The sequence below is a fragment of the Centrocercus urophasianus genome, unplaced genomic scaffold (assembly GCF_019232065.1).
Source record: "Centrocercus urophasianus isolate 14NV4802_14NV808 unplaced genomic scaffold, USGS_Curo_1.0 seq_12, whole genome shotgun sequence".
In the NCBI taxonomy this organism is placed as follows: Eukaryota; Metazoa; Chordata; class Aves; order Galliformes; family Phasianidae; genus Centrocercus; species Centrocercus urophasianus.
Genome location: NW_024884364.1, coordinates 39,039,161 through 39,057,233, shown reverse-complemented (window position 1 = coordinate 39,057,233; position 18,073 = coordinate 39,039,161). Strand labels below are relative to the sequence as shown.

General features: G+C 56.3%; 1 protein-coding gene across 1 annotated transcript; it reads left to right on the top strand.

Annotated features, from left to right (window-relative positions):
- The first annotated feature begins 6,045 nt into the window (after positions 1-6,045).
- Positions 6,046-16,724, top strand: LOC122155871 (maestro heat-like repeat-containing protein family member 2B). The gene is given in 32 exon segments (XM_042810186.1): positions 6,046-6,070; positions 6,368-6,489; positions 6,641-6,763; positions 6,902-7,067; positions 7,214-7,312; positions 7,478-7,629; positions 7,995-8,138; positions 8,663-8,755; positions 9,027-9,096; positions 9,209-9,322; positions 9,407-9,480; positions 9,814-9,933; positions 10,064-10,171; positions 10,361-10,520; positions 10,646-10,686; positions 10,922-11,063; positions 11,489-11,541; positions 11,840-11,947; positions 12,226-12,345; positions 12,540-12,662; positions 12,798-12,953; positions 13,179-13,301; positions 13,598-13,677; positions 14,090-14,225; positions 14,342-14,434; positions 14,828-14,914; positions 15,092-15,215; positions 15,417-15,526; positions 15,987-16,139; positions 16,396-16,523; positions 16,525-16,550; positions 16,705-16,724. Coding segments are annotated over 32 exon segments (3,393 nt in total).
- Positions 16,725-18,073: the final 1,349 nt, after the last annotated feature.

The following is an 18,073-nucleotide window of genomic DNA, read 5'->3' as shown; positions in this document are numbered from 1 at the left end:
GAAAAAACAGAGGGAAAAATAGGCAAGTGGGAGCAGTTGTATCTACATAAGCTGCTGGTCACCATGGTCATCAATGCATTAGATCACTGCAGGCTTTTCGTGTGTGTGTGTGTGTGTGTGTGCGCACCAGCATGCATGCCCATGTGAAGAGGAGTTCCGGGCCGTGCCACGAGGCTCCCATCCCTGGAACCATGCAGGTCTCCCTCAGCCACACGTCTCCAGCTGGCGGGGACCCTGGGTGCTGGGCAGTGGGCTAGGTCCACCAGCTGTGGAGCTGCTGCATCCTGCGGTGCCTCGGTGGGAAATGTGGGAGTGATGGGGCCGGTGTGTGGCAGCTGTGTCTGTCTCTGCGCCGGGCAGAAGAGCTCTCGCATGCCCCTTACCCACCTTGACAACGTTTCTCTGGTACTTGCAGGACTTGCTGAAGAAGTATTACTTGGGCACCTGTGTATCCCCAGTGCCCCTCAAGGTGGTTCTGGCCCTGGAGCAGCTGAGGTAAGGATTGGAGCCTCTGGGGTTGCCAGGCAGGATGGTGGTCCCCCTTTAGGATAGCTTCTGAAGGCCTGGAGGGGGGGAGGGGGTGAGGAGCCACATCTACAGGAGAGAAGGCTGGGCTGTTGTGCCCAGCTAAGGTGAGGTTCTGGGCGGGGAGAAAGGCCCTGGTGCTCCTGTCCCCTGGCAGCAAAGAGAAGGGACACCTGGGGTCTCCTTCCCTTCAGAGAGGGAGGTTGTTCACTGCTGCCAGGGAGGAGGCGAGTGCTGATGGAACTGAATACAGCGCTCAGCAGCACAGACTGGGGGTGTTGGCTTTGCAGCTTTTGATTAGGAGAATCTCAGATGTTGTCTGAAGCACTCTGGAGAGCACTAGTAAAGACTCTTCCTGCTTTCTCTCCCTTTTCTCCTGTCAGCAAGCTGAAGCCTTCTGTAGGAAGCAAGGACATGAGTGAAATGCTGACTCTGTGCTGCAGGAATATTGTGACGCACCCTTCAGCGAGGATGATGCTGAAGATCAAGAAGTCACGGCAAGCAGCACAGTACCTGCAGGTAAGCTGCCGCAATTTTCCCAGCCACCTCTCACTCGGAGCCCTTTCTCAGCACACACGACCTGTGCTCTGACACCAGCCATGATGACACACCTCAATCCCCTCTTCTGCTCTCAGCTTCAGCAAACATCACTGAAAGCTCTTGGCCAGCTCATGGTGGTCCTACTCAAGACAGAGCCCACCCTCAGCTTCTTCCAGAACATAGTCCATGTGAGTACTTGTGGGGAAAGGGAGAAAGCATGGTGCCTTTTGGTAGCAGGGACAGAGATCTGGGGACTGAGAGGACGATGAGAGGGAGAGAAATCTCCTGCAGACGTGCCAGCTCACTGCGAGCACAGAAATGGGCAGAGAAATGGGCCCTGCAAGAGAAAAGGCAGGAGCCAGCCCCTGGCAGGCCGCAGCTGAGGAAAGGCTCCTGGATTAGGAGGCAGGAGTGTCTGCAGAGAGAGCAGGCAGCAGTGCCGCTGCTCAGTGAGGCCATGTGGAGCCACAGGGCAAGCCCTGAGGGAACGTGTCAGGAAAGGAGGGACAGGGAGGAGGGTGGCAGGAAGGGAAAGAAAAGATGTCCGTAGTGAGACGGATGCTCTGCCCCAGGTCCTGCAGAGATCACTGACATCAGACAACATGTGGGAGCGCAAGAGGGCCCTGCAGACCTGCTCCCAGCTGCTGGCTGCTTGTGAAGAGCTTCAAGTGAGTAAAGAGCCCCCTCGCATGCCCCCTGCTCCCTCCCCGGTGTTCCTGAGCCGGAAGGCAAGCTCCGCCCAGCTGTGCATGCTGTGTCACCCATGCGTGGGGAAGGCACGGGCAGGAGAAGCTAGGGAGAGCTGGGGCTGCCTACAGCTTTGTTCCTGCCTCTCATCCCTGCAGAGAAGAGATGCCTGCAAGCACTTTGGCTCCTTGGTGGGATTGCTGGCTCCGCTGACGTGTGACCCCATGCCCGCATCCCGCCAGTTGGCCGCCACCTGCCTGAGCTCCCTCCTCCGAATCCAAGGTGAGTAGAGCGGGATGCACCAGCCCTGTGCTCTCCTCCGCAGCGCTACCAGAGCCCCACAGGCCGGGCCCTGTGTACAGGAGGGAGAGGCACCACGCACAGTTCTCTTCTTGTCCCCACCCTGTCCTCTGTCTATCCCCCGTGGAAAGAGGTTCTGTTTTCAGAAGCATGACTTCCATTTTCTCTCCGTGCTCTTTCCAGCCAAGGTGACCAACGGAGTCATTGAGATGGGAGACACTGGGAGCCAGTGTGAGGGGCTGAATGACTGCAGCACCATCTCTCAGCTCCAGACCTCATCCAAAATCGCAAGGGTAGGTGGACCCAAAAAAGAGTGGTGGGATCTCAGTGTGTAGGCTTCTGCACATCCCTCTGCTCCCTCCAGCCTGTCCCACCACTTCCAGAAAGAGCTGTCACCCCGAGACCACTTTTCTCAGCAAGTAGCAGGAGGCGCTGAGCTATGTCTGGCCTTCAGGCGCCCAGAGCGAGGAGCTGATTCCATGGTGTGTGTGTGTGTGTGCATGTGCATGTGCGACTGTGGCTTGCTGGGAGGTAGGCTTTGCATGTAAGCAAACAGCATGGATGGAGAAGCTGAGAGAACGCTCAACCCCCATACATGTGAACGGAAGGGTATGGACAGCAGGAGCACTGCAATTGCTACCTGACTGACCAGCAAACCGCTGAACTAAGAACGCCCTCAAGACTGCTTTCTGTTCTGAAGAGCTGCCGCAGAGCAGTGATGAGATCTCTCCTGCTTCTCTTTTCTCTGCAGGTGGTGTGCAGCGACTTCCCCCTGGAACAAACCGTCGACTTCATGATGGCCATCAAGGACACCTTCCGGAAAGCCAGGGGAATGCGTGTGCGTGCAGCTGGGAAGTGGATGATCACCTTTCTGCAGATGTACGGGAAGGACATCTGTCGGGACGTAAGAGACTTTCTTCCACTTGTCTTGGACTTTCGCTGGCTGCTGCACTACGCCTTGTGCCGTTTGCCTCTTGTGCTAAAGAAGCACAGCCTGAGTGCAGAGCCAGGGCTTGGACAGGGTGGCTGGCATGAAATTTAGGCTCAGGCCTTGGCAGCATGTCAAGGGAGCAGGCACTGCTCATGTGCTGAATGTCTGTGGTTACTCACTGCAGAGTCAAGGATGCAGCAAGTTGTTCTTTCTTCCTTTCTTCTTTCAGGCGCTGCTGATCCTCTACATCCTGCGCAGCTGCACATCATCCGCGCAGCAGAGCACGTTCGTGCCCTTCCTGTGCCAGGCGGTGGTCATCCTCTCCCGCTGTCACAAAGAGGTCATGATTGACAACTTCTCCCGGCTGCCTCAGGCCACAGACAGGTATTGGTACTCCCGCCTTTGCTCTTGCTCTGGTCGCACTTGTAGTTTGCCTCTGCCAGAGGGAGCCGGGGAGGAAGCAGCTTTTCTTTTCTCCCCTAAAGCCCATTTGAGGCAAAAATGACTCAGTGACAACTTGAGACTCTCCTTTTTCTAGTGAGACATGGAGGAGAATAAGAGAGTTTTGTCTTCAACGGTGGGGGCGGTAGAAGAGAGAAAAGAGAAGAGGAAGAGGAAGAGGAAGAGAGAGAAGAGAAGGGGAGGGGAGGAGAGGAGAGGAGAGGAGAGGGAAGGGGAAGGGAATGAGAGAAGAGAGAAGAGGGAAGAGGGAAGAGCGAAGAAAAGATGAGTTAAAAATTTGTATTATTTATTTGAATAATTAAACACCAAAATCCCAACTATGATGTGAAAAGAGTATTTTTTTTAACCAAGTCTTCATTTTAATAGCTGCTGTCCCTTCTCCATACCTGTTTCAGAATCACAGAGTCACTGAATGTCAGGATTTGGAAGGAACCTCGAAACATCATCTAGTCCAATCCCCCTGCCTTAGCAGGAACACCTAAATTAGGTCACATAGGATCCTGTCCTGGCAGGTTTTGAATGTCTCCAGAGAAGAGCCCACAACCTCTCTGGGCAGCCCATTCCAGTGTTCTGTTACCCTTACCATGAAGAAGTTTTTTCTCATACTTTTGTGGAACCTCCTGTGTTCCAGCTTGCGCCTTTTACCCCTGGTCCTGTCACTGGGTGTCACTGCAGAGAGCCTGGCTCCATCCTCCTGATGCACACCCTTTGCATGTTTATAAACGTGAACGAGGCCACCTCTGTTTCCTCTTCTCCGAGCTAAAGAGACCCAGCTCCCTCATCCCTTTGTGTCATCAGCAAGCCTGCTAGCAGTGCACTCTACTCCCTCATCCAAGTCATTGATGAATATACGGAATAGTCCTGGTCCTCGTAGAGACCCTGGAGGGGTACGAGGAACTAGATACAGGCCTCCAACTAGACTTGCTCTGTCCCACTGAGCACAACTCTCTGGCTTGTTTCCTTCAGCTCGTTCACAGTCCACCTCACTACTCAATTGTCCAGACCACCCTTCCTGAGTTTAACTGCAAGGCTGCTGTGGAACACGGTGCCAAACGCTCTATTAAAATCAGGATAGACCACATCCACTGCTTTGCCATCGTCTATCCATCTGGTTATGTTTTCATAAAAGGCGATCAGGTTGGTCAAGCATGACTTCCCCTTGGTGAAGCCATGTGACTGCCCCTAATAACCCTCTTCTCCTTGATATGCCTAGAGGCAGTGCCAGGGACAAGCTTTTCCATCACCTTTCCAGGGATGGAGGTGAGGCTGATCAGTCTATAGTCACCCGGGTCCTCCTTCTTGCCCTTTCTGAAGACTGCAGTGACAATTGTTTTCCTCCAGTCCTCATGCAACCCTCTGATTTCCCACAACTTACCAAAGGTAAAGCAGAGCAGCTTAGCAATGACATTCTCCAGTTCCCTCGGCACCCATGGGTGCATCCCATCAGGACCCATGCATTTATGGATGTCCGGATTAATTGCTCCTTAACCCAGTCCTCATCAACTGAGGCAAACTCCTCCCCTGATCCTGACTTCCTCTGGGACCTCAGGGTACAGGGCTCCTCAGGACAGCCTCCAGCAGTATAGACAGAGACAGGGAAGACGGGAAGACAATATCTTCTGTCACTAAGGCAGTTGGGGGTGTGTGTGTGTGCACCTGCACGCATGCACACTTGTTTGTGTGAGTGCATGCGCCCAGAGGCAGCAAGGCTCAGACTTGCTCCCAGCTGCCCAGGGCCATGCAGCCCCTTAATGCCAGAGTCCGTGCCATCCAGATACAGGCTGCCAGACTTTTGGAGAGAAATCCCGCTTCAACTCAATTGGAAAATAGAGTTCCACACAGGAAAGCTGTAATCTATCTTGAATCCCCTTCGCGTTCTCAGCTACAAAGCTGTCACCACCATGAGCTATGCCTTTTCACCAGCAATGAACAAGAGTTTGCACGCCATGCTGCTCCTGTAACAATCTGCACCAGCGGAGCTGACCTACTCTTGCTGTTGCCACTGCCCCCCACCTCACTGTGCTCACATCCACTGCTTGGTCTCTTTCAATGCTCCCCGTGCTTCGATGAATGTCAGTGGGTGACATTTCTTCCACGTGGAGGAGTTCAGTGACACACCTCTGCTTCATCTGCACTTCCACGTCAGACCCTTTGTGTCAGACTAGCCCTCTGCTGCCGTCTGTCACACGGCAATAACACACCATGGAATACTGGTGGGAAAGTTCAACTCCTACTGCCACACCACCAGCACTGGAGGGCATTACTTTCAGAGCAGCCCTCAGAAATTGCGTCAGATAATGGAATAAGTAACAAAACTATTTTTTAATTTTATTGTATTAATTAGTTTAGTTTTAGTTTTAGTTTTTCTTGTTTAATGAAGAGATCAGACTTTAGATTGCAGCTCTGCATGTTCCATTTGAAAACAGGTCCCCAGCCCAGGGCATGTCATGCTCTGTGAGGTGACACTCCTTGCTGTGATGTCACAATTGTGGCTTTCACCCCTGTGGCAGCGGTGGGGGCGGTGGCTCAGTCCGCTTGTGGGACGCGCAGGAAGTGAACCCAGAGAGAGCGTTGTGTCTGTCTGGAAGCATCCTGTTGTGATGGAGCGGCTGAGAGCCCTTCGAGGTGAGGTCCCTCCACCTCTCTGGACACCGTGGTGCTGCCCGAGCACGTGTGTGCCTCCAATGCCTGTTTAGGACGTGCCAGCAGCACTGTCCTTGCTCTGCTGCAGCCACCCACTGTGCTTTCCCCAGTACCCCAGCCAGGGGAAGGCTCTCTCCCCTCTCCCCACCAACCACGCAAGTGCCAGCGCAGCCCACCCCGCGCTGTGGGGCTGGAGGAGCGTTCCTCCCAGAGCTGGCTGCATGCTTGGCCCTGGCTCCAAGCAACACCAGCGACCGCTGCTCTGCTCTTTCCTTCCAGGTCTCTTTGCCTGTGTGGGCTGCATGCCCAGATGTACACGTCGCAGAGAGAGAGGCAGGGTGGAAAGCCCTGTCCCCATCTGTGCCGTGACTTTACTGCTGCAGCGCCTGCAAGACCAGGAGGTGAGCTGGGGACGTCCAACCATCGGTCCTTGCCCTGCTTCTTGTCCCGTGGCTGCCAGGCCCCGGCAGCACATCGGCAGAGCGATGGGCGGCAGCGGGCGGCTCCCCGGGAACAAGGGCAAAGCAAAACGTGACCTATCCCTGTCCCCAGGGTGACCGAGAGCAGGCGTACTGCGAGCTGGAGCACGTCCTGGGGGAAGAGGACAGCCGCCCGCCGTGCGGAGTGGTGAACCGGCTGCTGGCTGAGGTGTCCCAGGACCTGACAGCAGCCCAGGTGAGGGCTCACTCCCGAAGGCAAAGGGAGCTGCCTGCCCGTGCTGCTGTTCTGCTGGCAGACGGCGCTGGCTTGGCCCTTCCAAGGGAAGGCTCGGGCAGCCTCCTGTGCCGTGTGTCACCAGTGACTCTTTTTCAGGGCGTGACGGACAGCGTGAGGGCGGCTGCCAGCAATGTCCTGGTGGCTCTGGCCCGGACTCACTTCTCCTTGGTGATGGCCGAGCTCCAGGGCCACCTGAAGGCCACACGGGAGATGTGCAAGGAGTTTGTGCTCGTCACCCTGAGCAAACTCTTCAGCATCTATGGTAGAGTGCCCTCAGCCTCCTGACAACCGGGCAAAGGGGTCTCACCCCTTGCTCGTGATCTGCGTAGGGCTGGGGGATGCAGGGCTGCAGCCCCTCCTCTCTCACTGCTGGGTCTCTGACCGTGCCCCTCTCCTTCCTCTCTGCAGCTCCACAGTGCATCTCCTTTGTGTGGCTGATGCTGGCCGGCCTGTGCAGTGTGGTGGGCCATGTGAGGAGCGGCCGGACCCTGCGCATTGCTTGTGCTGGTGAGTGCCGGCCCCAAAGCAGGGAGGTTTGGGACAGCCCTTGCACCTTGCCCTGCTGCAGACTCTCACAGGCTCCCTTTTCTTTCTCTCTCTCTACCCTCTCTTTTTTTTTTTTTTTTTTTAATTGATTATTCATTTTTTTGTTTTGCTTTGTTTTGTTTTCAGTTGTGAAACAATGGTTGGAAGGAGTCAAGGTTCACTTGCACTCCAGAAAGCAATGCCCTTGGCCTGCCGCAGAGACAGAGCAGATCTATCAGAATCTTTACCAGCTCTTCTGCTCTGTGCTGAGCAACTGGCAGGACTGCAAGGAGGAAGAGGTGAGCACTGCTGCATTCCCAGCCGGGGATGGTGATGGGGACATCAATGTCGGCAGCTCTGTCTGTGCCCAGCAGGCTGAGAGCAGAGGGGTGATGAGAGGGAGAGGGCTGGCTCTGCAAAGTGCCCTGAACTGGATTTGTTCTCAGGGCTGGATCTCTCTACCAGGGAACAGCCGCATGCCACAGCCCTGTGGCAGGGAGAGCCGGGGATGAGGGTGTGGGGAAAACCTGCCTGCCCAGGGAGAGCAAGCCCATCTCCTGCTGGGCACGGGGGAATGGGGAAGGGAAAGGGAAAGAGAAAGGCCTCTCTGTAGGAAGGGCAAACCTTCAGTCTTTGATGCTGGGCCTCTGCCATCCCTCTCCAGGACAAACGGGCTGTCCTTGGGGCTGTGACTGCCATGTTGACCGTCCTCCTGCAAGAGGAGCAGCAGCAAAAGCACGTCTGGGAGCAGGTCCTCTGGCTCGTGCACCAGTATCAGGAGGCCCAAGACACCTGCACGGTGACCAAGGTGAGATGTTGTGCAGGGATCAGTGTGGAGCCCATGCAAGTGCCACGAGGGGTCAGCGGGATGCAGGGAGAAGGCTGGGAGCCCTTGGAGGAAGAAGGAATAAATGTCCAAGGGAGGTCTGAGGCTTCCTGAGTTCTTCAGTGAAGGAAGGAATAACCCAGACAGGAGCCAGAAGGAAGCCAGGAGTCACTAGGGCCCATCCTGGGAATGGAAGGCTTTACCATCACCACCACCATGGGACTCTGTGTGCCTGAGGAGCTGTGTGCTGACAGCCAGGGGACCCCATCCAGTTGTATCTGATGGGGAAGAAGAGGGCTGCTGGGTGGGAAATGCCTGCAAACGATGCCCAAACAGGGCTCGGTTGAGAGCAGGGAGACTTTCTTCATGCTGCCGGGAGGAGGGGACAAAACAGAATACCTGTGCGGGAGCTTCTCCCAACAGAAAAACCACTGGGAATCAGTTTCTCCTCTCCCAAGTGGCTAGATGTGGCTTCAGCACTTTCTTCCTCTCCCGGTCTCTTGCAGAGCCTCAGTATCTTCCTGGAGGCCTTAGCGGGAGTTCAGTCCATCATCCCAGAGGACAAGTTTCTGGCCATCACCAGTGCCGTGTTCTACCAGGTAAGGGGAGCCTACCCTTGCGCCCACAGCAGTTTCCCTCTTGACTAAGTCTCAGGAGGACTGTGGAGCTCCGAGCCTATGATGGCTGCTCAGCCTTAGCTCCTGCATGCCTGTGGCGGCTGCAGAGCCATGCATGTGCCCCCGGAGCAGGCTGTGTTTTGTCTGCATCTCCTCTTCCCAAGAGTGCCAAGGGAGACGAGAGCTGGTAGCTCAGTTTCTTTCCCATACTCAGTGCTGATGCAATTTTCTCAAATGGACCTTGTTCCCACAGCTCTCTGACGACACCAAACAGCACAGCGAGGCTGACAGAGCAGAGCTGACCCACTGCATCCTGCTGCAGGGTAAGCAGAGGAGATATGACGATGCTTGGCAGTGCCCTGTCCAAAACCTCTCTCGCAAGCCTCAGGAGTGAGCGCGAGTTTCTTGATAACAGTGTGGCATTTCCTCCTGCAGCACGAATCCGCCCAGAGGAAACGGTCCTGTTTCTGCAGTTGCAGCTGGGCAGTCAGAGGAAGGCCAGTTGTGTGGCAGCCCTGGGTCTGTTTGGCGCTCTGGCTCGCTCTGATGGTCAGTGCCGTGGGTTGGACTTCCAGGGATCCCTTTTGTCATATGGGTTGTGCCTCCATGCGTGCTTCTGTGCATCTCTCGTAGAGCCTGTCATGACAGAGAAGCTGCCCCAGGTTGTGGAGGCTGTGCAGTGTCTGTGCAGTGACCCCAGTACCCAGGTGAGCTGACGTGGGAAAGGAAAGCACTGCTGGGGTGGAGATGCTGATGCCAACAAGGGCGGGACTTGGGTGATCAGGGAGGTGCTGGAGCATTGACAACGTGGTTGCGATGGCTCCTGTGGTTAGAGAGCAGGCAGCGTGGAGTGGTCAGGTCCCTGTGCTGTGCATGGAAAGCGCACAGCCTGATGCTAAGGCCTGGCCTCCACCTCAGGAGCCAAGGCTTCTCCTGTGCTCTGTTGTCTCTGCTCATGCCCAAAGGGCAGCCCCAATGAGCAGGTGGCTTCCCTTTGCCTCCTGAGCAGGAAAATCAAATCCACAATTGACTCCTGGCAGGTGAGGAGGGCCGTGCTGCACTTCATCAAGGATGTGCTCAGCGCTAACGCCTGGAGCTGCTCAGCCTGGGATGTGGTGGGGCACATCTTCAGTGAGTTCAGCCGCACCACGGGAAGAAGGGTGAGGACAGTGGGCAGCATCTTCCTTTGGAAGACCCGTGCTGCTCAGAGGCTGGCACAGAAGCACTGAGCCTCATGAGAGGCCCCTGAGAACTGAGAGTAATCGGCATTTCAACACCACTGTTGTGCAGGCAGCCGGAGACCTTTCTGCCCAGGAAGCCCGGGAAGAAGGAGCACTCCAAGCGTTGTGCATGGACATCCTGGGGTCACTGGATGTCTCCGCGAGAGGGATGACCAAAGTAAGTCACACTCTGCCCTGCTGCCACTCCGTGCCTTCGCACCACGTGCTCCTTGTCCTCTTCCAACACCCCACGTCTCTCCTCCAACGTGCTCTGACGCACACAAGACTCAGGGAAACTCACAGAATCCTCTTCATCTCTGAGCGGAGGCAGGAATGCTGACATGCTCAACTGCCTTGTTCCCTACAGCTCCTGTGGCCGCGGCTGCTGCTGTACGTGGTGCCAGCCCAGTACACCGGCATGCTGATCCCGGTCTCCCGCTGCATCCGAGCCCTGGCTGAGAGAGGGGACCTGACGGTGCGGGACATGGAAGAACTGGATCCCCACTTCCTCAGCTCCATGTTTCAAGGTAGGAGCAGAAACTCCCCCTGCGAGCTCTGTTGACCCACGCTGGCACCCAGAAGGGACAGCAGAGGTGCGTATGGCAGGGCATGGCGAGGCTGCATCTCACTCAGCACTTCTTTCTCCCTGCAGGCCCACTGCTGACTCCCCAGATACTGCTGGCACGTCTGCTGGTGAGTACATGCTCCAGAGGCCAGTGCCACGATCCCCAAGGAGGAAGCAGCATGGGCGAGCGTGCCAGCGCCCGCCTCAGCCCTGGGGATGCTGTTCTCTACCCAGGCTTGCAGCACCAGGGGCAAAGCTGCTGGCTGCTCCTTGCCCTCCAGGGAGAGCCGGGCTGCTTCCATCCTGGAGGAAGCCACTTCTCTTGCTGCACAAGTGACCCAGTTTCTCCTCGCTCTTGCTCAGGTGGTGGCAGGGAGCCCTGTTGCAGGCAGCGAACTCCAAGCCGCTGCCTTGCTTCTCATGCAAAACCTCCACAGCAAGATCCACAGAGCTGTGGAGCCTGTGTGGGCTGCTGAGATCCCTCTGCTGCTGCAGTGCCTCGAAGGTAAAGTGCTGGTGGGGAGGGAGGGACGGAGGCATGGAAGGAGGGGAGTGAAAATGCAGCTCTGCAGCGTGGCAGAGGGGAAGTGTTGTCTGTGCCCCAGCGCTTGCTCTGCTGCTGTTCCCATTCGAGGGAGACAGCAGTGATGTTGGCAGACCTTTCCCCCCGGGGATCTGCCCATTCCAGGGCACGGGTGGGCTCTTCAAGTCCCCTGAGACAGCCCTCTTGGAGCCATCAGTTCTGTGCTCCTGCTGGGACACAGCAGGAGCACCTCCCCACAGTGTCTGTGGGGAGGGACAGGTCATTGTGGAGGGGGTGCAGGTCCCGGCTTGGCAGTGCCGAGTGCCCAGGCCAAGCCGGGTTTGCAGCAGCTCTTTTTCTGTGGCTTGAGCCCAAGCAAAGGTTTTTTGCTTCTTGTTGCTGTGCAGGGAAAGATGAGAGCTTCACAGACTCTGCAGAGTGGGAGCACCGTCTGCTAAAGGTACAGCATTGCAGGAAGGCATGGTGCAGAGAAGTGCTTGCCTGCCTCAAGGAGACCCGCTCCCATACAAGCCACCAGGAACAGCCTCTCAAAAGCTGCTGTGGTGTGGCTGCACGTCTTTGTGGCGCTGCCTCTTCCTCTTTGTCCCAAGCCCAAGGGGGGTCCTAGGAAAAGAGTGGCAGGCGGCTTTAATGGAGGGAATGCTGGGGGGAGCTGATCCCCAGAAGGCTGCAGCGACTCGGGAATTTGGGAAGAGGTAAAGGGAGAGGGATCATTGGCTTTTCTTGTTCTCCAACAGTTTGTGAAGGCATCACTGGACATCATGGAGGACGAGGCCTGGACCATGGCCCTGAGCTGCGAGCTGAGCCGGCAGCTGAGCAGCTCTGCCAGCAGCTCTGGAGAAAAGGTAGGTCTCCCCCGGCTCTCCCCAGCAGTGCAGCTGCAGGTGCCCAACTGGGGCTGGGGCTGAGGCTGGTGCTCTGCCCACACGGGCTGCTCACGCTGCTTCCCCAGCCCGTGCCCCCCAGCGGGCCTTTGCCTGCAAACTGCCTGGCGGCTGGCTACAGCTCGGCCCTGCAGCTGCTCTCAGCGACTCCCAGGGAGCGTGGGTCCTTCCCCCCCGGCCCTCTGCCAGCAGGTCAGGCTGCTGCCACATCCCAGCTTATTCCTTCCCTTCCCACGCAGACCTTCCTGTACAAGGCTCTGGGGACCGTTCTGGGAGCTTGTAAGGAAGTCCTCCACGTGCAAGAGAAGCTGCTGCAGCACCTGGAGGGGGCAAATGCAGAGGAGCCATCTGAGGCCCAGGTGAGCTCTCCTCCCACATTCTGCCAGCATCCCCGCTCTGTCCCCGGGGCAGAGGGCTTCTCCTGGCCCTGCTCCGGGCCTTTCCATCTCCTCCCCGCTGCTGCTTCCCTCAAGTGACGACCAGCCCGGCCACTGTGGCTGGCCGCGCCGATGGGTTCAGGCCTGCGCCAACTGCCCCTCGTTCTTTTGTGCAGGGAATGATCTCTCTTGTCAGCCATGCTGCTGACAGCAACTTCCACACAGTCCTGGACACACTCACCGTGTTTGCGTCCAGGCTGTGCAAAGGCCGGAATGGGAGGATTTCCAGGCGCAAGAAGGTAAAGTGCTACGGGTTTCCATCTTGGCATTCTGCTGCCTTATTTTCACAGCAGCTCCTGCCCTGGGAGCCCAGGTGCACCGCAGGGCACTGGGGGCTGCTGAGCGAGTGTCTCAAGGCATTTCTCCCCTCACAGACGGAGCTGGACAGCGCGAGAGCTCAGGCTACACGCAGCGCTCTCATCCTCGCCCATGGCAGCTTGGCACTGCGAGCCTCCAAGGAGCAGCTGCTTGCCCGCCTGGAGGGAGACATTGTGGGCAACATCCTGCTGCTGTACAGCTGCAGCTGCCAGGTGAGAGTTCACAGCGTGCCAGGGTGTCAGAGCGCCCAGCTGCAGCCCCTCCACGTGGGGGGATGTCCATTTCAATGGGCCTTCTCTTTCCAAAGGTCCCTCACAGAACGGTTTGTGCCCAGATGAAGATCCAAGCCCTTCCCTTAGCGTTGCCCCCACGTGTCCCCCTTGCAGCCACTGACCCTTCCCACAGTTCAAAGAATGTTCTTCTCTCTTGGGCCCCAGGACTTGCAGAACAAGCTCGCGCTGGTGCAGAGCATCACTGACTTCAGCTCTGCCGTCCATGCTGTGGGTGGCTCCGCCTTCTTTAACCCCTCCTTGAAGGGCAAGCTGCTGGAGATCCTGATGGTGAGTGCCTAGAGACAGGGCTCTCTGCAGAGGAGTTCCGGGCCGTGCCACGAGGCTCCCATCCCTGGAACCATGCAGGTCTCCCTCAGCCACACGTCTCCAGCTGGCGGGGACCCTGGGTGCTGGGCAGTGGGCTAGGTCCACCAGCTGTGGAGCTGCTGCATCCTGCAGTGCCTCGGTGGGAAATGTGGGAGTGATGGGGCCGGTGTGTGGCAGCTGTGTCTGTCTCTGCGCCGGGCAGAAGAGCTCTCGCATGCCCCTTACCCACCTTGACAACGTTTCTCTGGTACTTGCAGGACTTGCTGAAGAAGTATTACTTGGGCACCCGTGTATCCCCAGTGCCCCTCAAGGTGGTTCTGGCCCTGGAGCAGCTGAGGTAAGGATTGGAGCCTCTGGGGTTGCCAGGCAGGATGGTGGTCCCCCTTTAGGATAGCTTCTGAAGGCCTGGAGGGGGGAGGGGGTGAGGAGCCACATCTACAGGAGAGAAGGCTGGGCTGTTGTGCCCAGCTAAGGTGAGGTTCTGGGCGGGGAGAAAGGCCCTGGTGCTCCTGTCCCCTGGCAGCAAAGAGAAGGGACACCTGGGGCCTCCTTCCCTTCAGAGAGGGAGGTTGTTCACTGCTGCCAGGGAGGAGGCGAGTGCTGATGGAACTGAATACAGCGCTCAGCAGCACAGACTGGGGGTGTTGGCTTTGCAGCTTTTGATTAGGAGAATCTCAGATGTTGTCTGAAGCACTCTGGAGAGCACTAGTAAAGACTCTTTCTGCTTTCTCTCCCTTTTCTCCTGTCAGCAAGCTGAAGCCTTCTGTAGGAAGCAAGGACATGAGTGAAATGCTGACTCTGTGCTGCAGGAATATTGTGACGCACCCTTCAGCGAGGATGATGCTGAAGATCAAGAAGTCACGGCAAGCAGCACAGTACCTGCAGGTAAGCTGCCGCAATTTTCCCAGCCACCTCTCACTCGGAGCCCTTTCTCAGCACACACGACCTGTGCTCTGACACCAGCCATGATGACACACCTCAATCCCCTCTTCTGCTCTCAGCTTCAGCAAACATCACTGAAAGCTCTTGGCCAGCTCATGGTGGTCCTACTCAAGACAGAGCCCACCCTCAGCTTCTTCCAGAACATAGTCCATGTGAGTACTTGTGGGGAAAGGGAGAAAGCATGGTGCCTTTTGGTAGCAGGGACAGAGATCTGGGGACTGAGAGGACGATGAGAGGGAGAGAAATCTCCTGCAGACGTGCCAGCTCACTGCGAGCACAGAAATGGGCAGAGAAATGGGCCCTGCAAGAGAAAAGGCAGGAGCCAGCCCCTGGCAGGCCGCAGCTGAGGAAAGGCTCCTGGATTAGGAGGCAGGAGTGTCTGCAGAGAGAGCAGGCAGCAGTGCCGCTGCTCAGTGAGGCCATGTGGAGCCACAGGGCAAGCCCTGAGGGAACGTGTCAGGAAAGGAGGGACAGGGAGGAGGGTGGCAGGAAGGGAAAGAAAAGATGTCCGTAGTGAGACGGATGCTCTGCCCCAGGTCCTGCAGAGATCACTGACATCAGACAACATGTGGGAGCGCAAGAGGGCCCTGCAGACCTGCTCCCAGCTGCTGGCTGCTTGTGAAGAGCTTCAAGTGAGTAAAGAGCCCCCTCGCATGCCCCCTGCTCCCTCCCCGGTGTTCCTGAGCCGGAAGGCAAGCTCCGCCCAGCTGTGCATGCTGTGTCACCCATGCGTGGGGAAGGCACGGGCAGGAGAAGCTAGGGAGAGCTGGGGCTGCCTACAGCTTTGTTCCTGCCTCTCATCCCTGCAGAGAAGAGATGCCTGCAAGCACTTTGGCTCCTTGGTGGGATTGCTGGCTCCGCTGACGTGTGACCCCATGCCCGCATCCCGCCAGTTGGCCGCCACCTGCCTGAGCTCCCTCCTCCGAATCCAAGGTGAGTAGAGCGGGATGCACCAGCCCTGTGCTCTCCTCCGCAGCGCTACCAGAGCCCCACAGGCCGGGCCCTGTGTACAGGAGGGAGAGGCACCACGCACAGTTCTCTTCTTGTCCCCACCCTGTCCTCTGTCTATCCCCCGTGGAAAGAGGTTCTGTTTTCAGAAGCATGACTTCCATTTTCTCTCCGTGCTCTTTCCAGCCAAGGTGACCAACGGAGTCATTGAGATGGGAGACACTGGGAGCCAGTGTGAGGGGCTGAATGACTGCAGCACCATCTCTCAGCTCCAGACCTCATCCAAAATCGCAAGGGTAGGTGGACCCAAAAAAGAGTGGTGGGATCTCAGTGTGTAGGCTTCTGCACATCCCTCTGCTCCCTCCAGCCTGTCCCACCACTTCCAGAAAGAGCTGTCACCCCGAGACCACTTTTCTCAGCAAGTAGCAGGAGGCGCTGAGCTATGTCTGGCCTTCAGGCGCCCAGAGCGAGGAGCTGATTCCATGGTGTGTGTGTGTGTGTGTGCATGTGCATGTGCGACTGTGGCTTGCTGGGAGGTAGGCTTTGCATGTAAGCAAACAGCATGGATGGAGAAGCTGAGAGAACGCTCAACCCCCATACATGTGAATGGAAGGGTATGGACAGCAGGAGCACTGCAATTGCTACCTGACTGACCAGCAAACCGCTGAACTAAGAACGCCCTCAAGACTGCTTTCTGTTCTGAAGAGCTGCCGCAGAGCAGTGATGAGATCTCTCCTGCTTCTCTTTTCTCTGCAGGTGGTGTGCAGCGACTTCCCCCTGGAACAAACCGTCGACTTCATGATGGCCATCAAGGACACCTTCCGGAAAGCCAGGGGAATGCGTGTGCGTGCAGCTGGGAAGTGGATGATCACCTTTCTGCAGATGTACGGGAAGGACATCTGTCGGGACGTAAGAGACTTTCTTCCACTTGTCTTGGACTTTCGCTGGCTGCTGCACTACGCCTTGTGCCGTTTGCCTCTTGTGCTAAAGAAGCACAGCCTGAGTGCAGAGCCAGGGCTTGGACAGGGTGGCTGGCATGAAATTTAGGCTCAGGCCTTGGCAGCATGTCAAGGGAGCAGGCACTGCTCATGTGCTGAATGTCCGTGGTTACTCACTGCAGAGTCAAGGATGCAGCAAGTTGTTCTTTCTTCCTTTCTTCTTTCAGGCGCTGCTGATCCTCTACATCCTGCGCAGCTGCACATCATCCGCGCAGCAGAGCACGTTCGTGCCCTTCCTGTGCCAGGCGGTGGTCATCCTCTCCCGCTGTCACAAAGAGGTCATGATTGACAACTTCTCCCGGCTGCCTCAGGCCACAGACAGGTATTGGTACTCCCGCCTTTGCTCTTGCTCTGGTCGCACTTGTAGTTTGCCTCTGCCAGAGGGAGCCGGGGAGGAAGCAGCTTTTCTTTTCTCCCCTAAAGCCCATTTGAGGCAAAAATGACTCAGTGACAACTTGAGACTCTCCTTTTTCTAGTGAGACATGGAGGAGAATAAGAGAGTTTTGTCTTCAACGGTGGGGGCGGTAGAAGAGAGAAAAGAGAAGAGGAAGAGGAAGAGGAAGAGAGAGAAGAGAAGGGGAGGGGAGGAGAGGAGAGGAGAGGGAAGGGGAAGGGAATGAGAGAAGAGAGAAGAGGGAAGAGGGAAGAGCGAAGAAAAGATGAGTTAAAAATTTGTATTATTTATTTGAATAATTAAACACCAAAATCCCAACTACGATGTGAAAAGAGTATTTTTTTTAACCAAGTCTTCATTTTAATAGCTGCTGTCCCTTCTCCATACCTGTTTCAGAATCACAGAGTCACTGAATGTCAGGATTTGGAAGGAACCTCGAAACATCATCTAGTCCAATCCCCCTGCCTTAGCAGGAACACCTAAATTAGGTCACAGAGGATCCTGTCCTGGCAGGTTTTGAATGTCTCCAGACAAGAGCCCACAGCCTCTCTGGGCAGCCCATTCCAGTGTTCTGTTACCCTTACCATGAAGAAGTTTTTTCTCATACTTTTGTGGAACCTCCTGTGTTCCAGCTTGCGCCTTTTACCCCTGGTCCTGTCACTGGGTGTCACTGCAGAGAGCCTGGCTCCATCCTCCTGATGCACACCCTTTGCATGTTTATAAACGTGAACGAGGCCACCTCTGTTTCCTCTTCTCCGAGCTAAAGAGACCCAGCTCCCTCATCCCTTTGTGTCATCAGCAAGCCTGCTAGCAGTGCACTCTACTCCCTCATCCAAGTCATTGATGAATATACGGAATAGTCCTGGTCCTCGTAGAGACCCTGGAGGGGTACGAGGAACTAGATACAGGCCTCCAACTAGACTTGCTCTGTCCCACTGAGCACAACTCTCTGGCTTGTTTCCTTCAGCTCGTTCACAGTCCACCTCACTACTCAATTGTCCAGACCACCCTTCCTGAGTTTAACTGCAAGGCTGCTGTGGAACACGGTGCCAAACGCTCTATTAAAATCAGGATAGACCACATCCACTGCTTTGCCATCGTCTATCCATCTGGTTATGTTTTCATAAAAGGCGATCAGGTTGGTCAAGCATGACTTCCCCTTGGTGAAGCCATGTGACTGCCCCTAATAACCCTCTTCTCCTTGATATGCCTAGAGGCAGTGCCAGGGACAAGCTTTTCCATCACCTTTCCAGGGATGGAGGTGAGGCTGATCAGTCTATAGTCACCCGGGTCCTCCTTCTTGCCCTTTCTGAAGACTGCAGTGACAATTGTTTTCCCCCAGTCCTCATGCAACCCTCTGATTTCCCACAACTTACCAAAGGTAATGCAGAGCAGCTTAGCAATGACATTCTCCAGTTCCCTCGGCACCCATGGGTGCATCCCATCAGGAC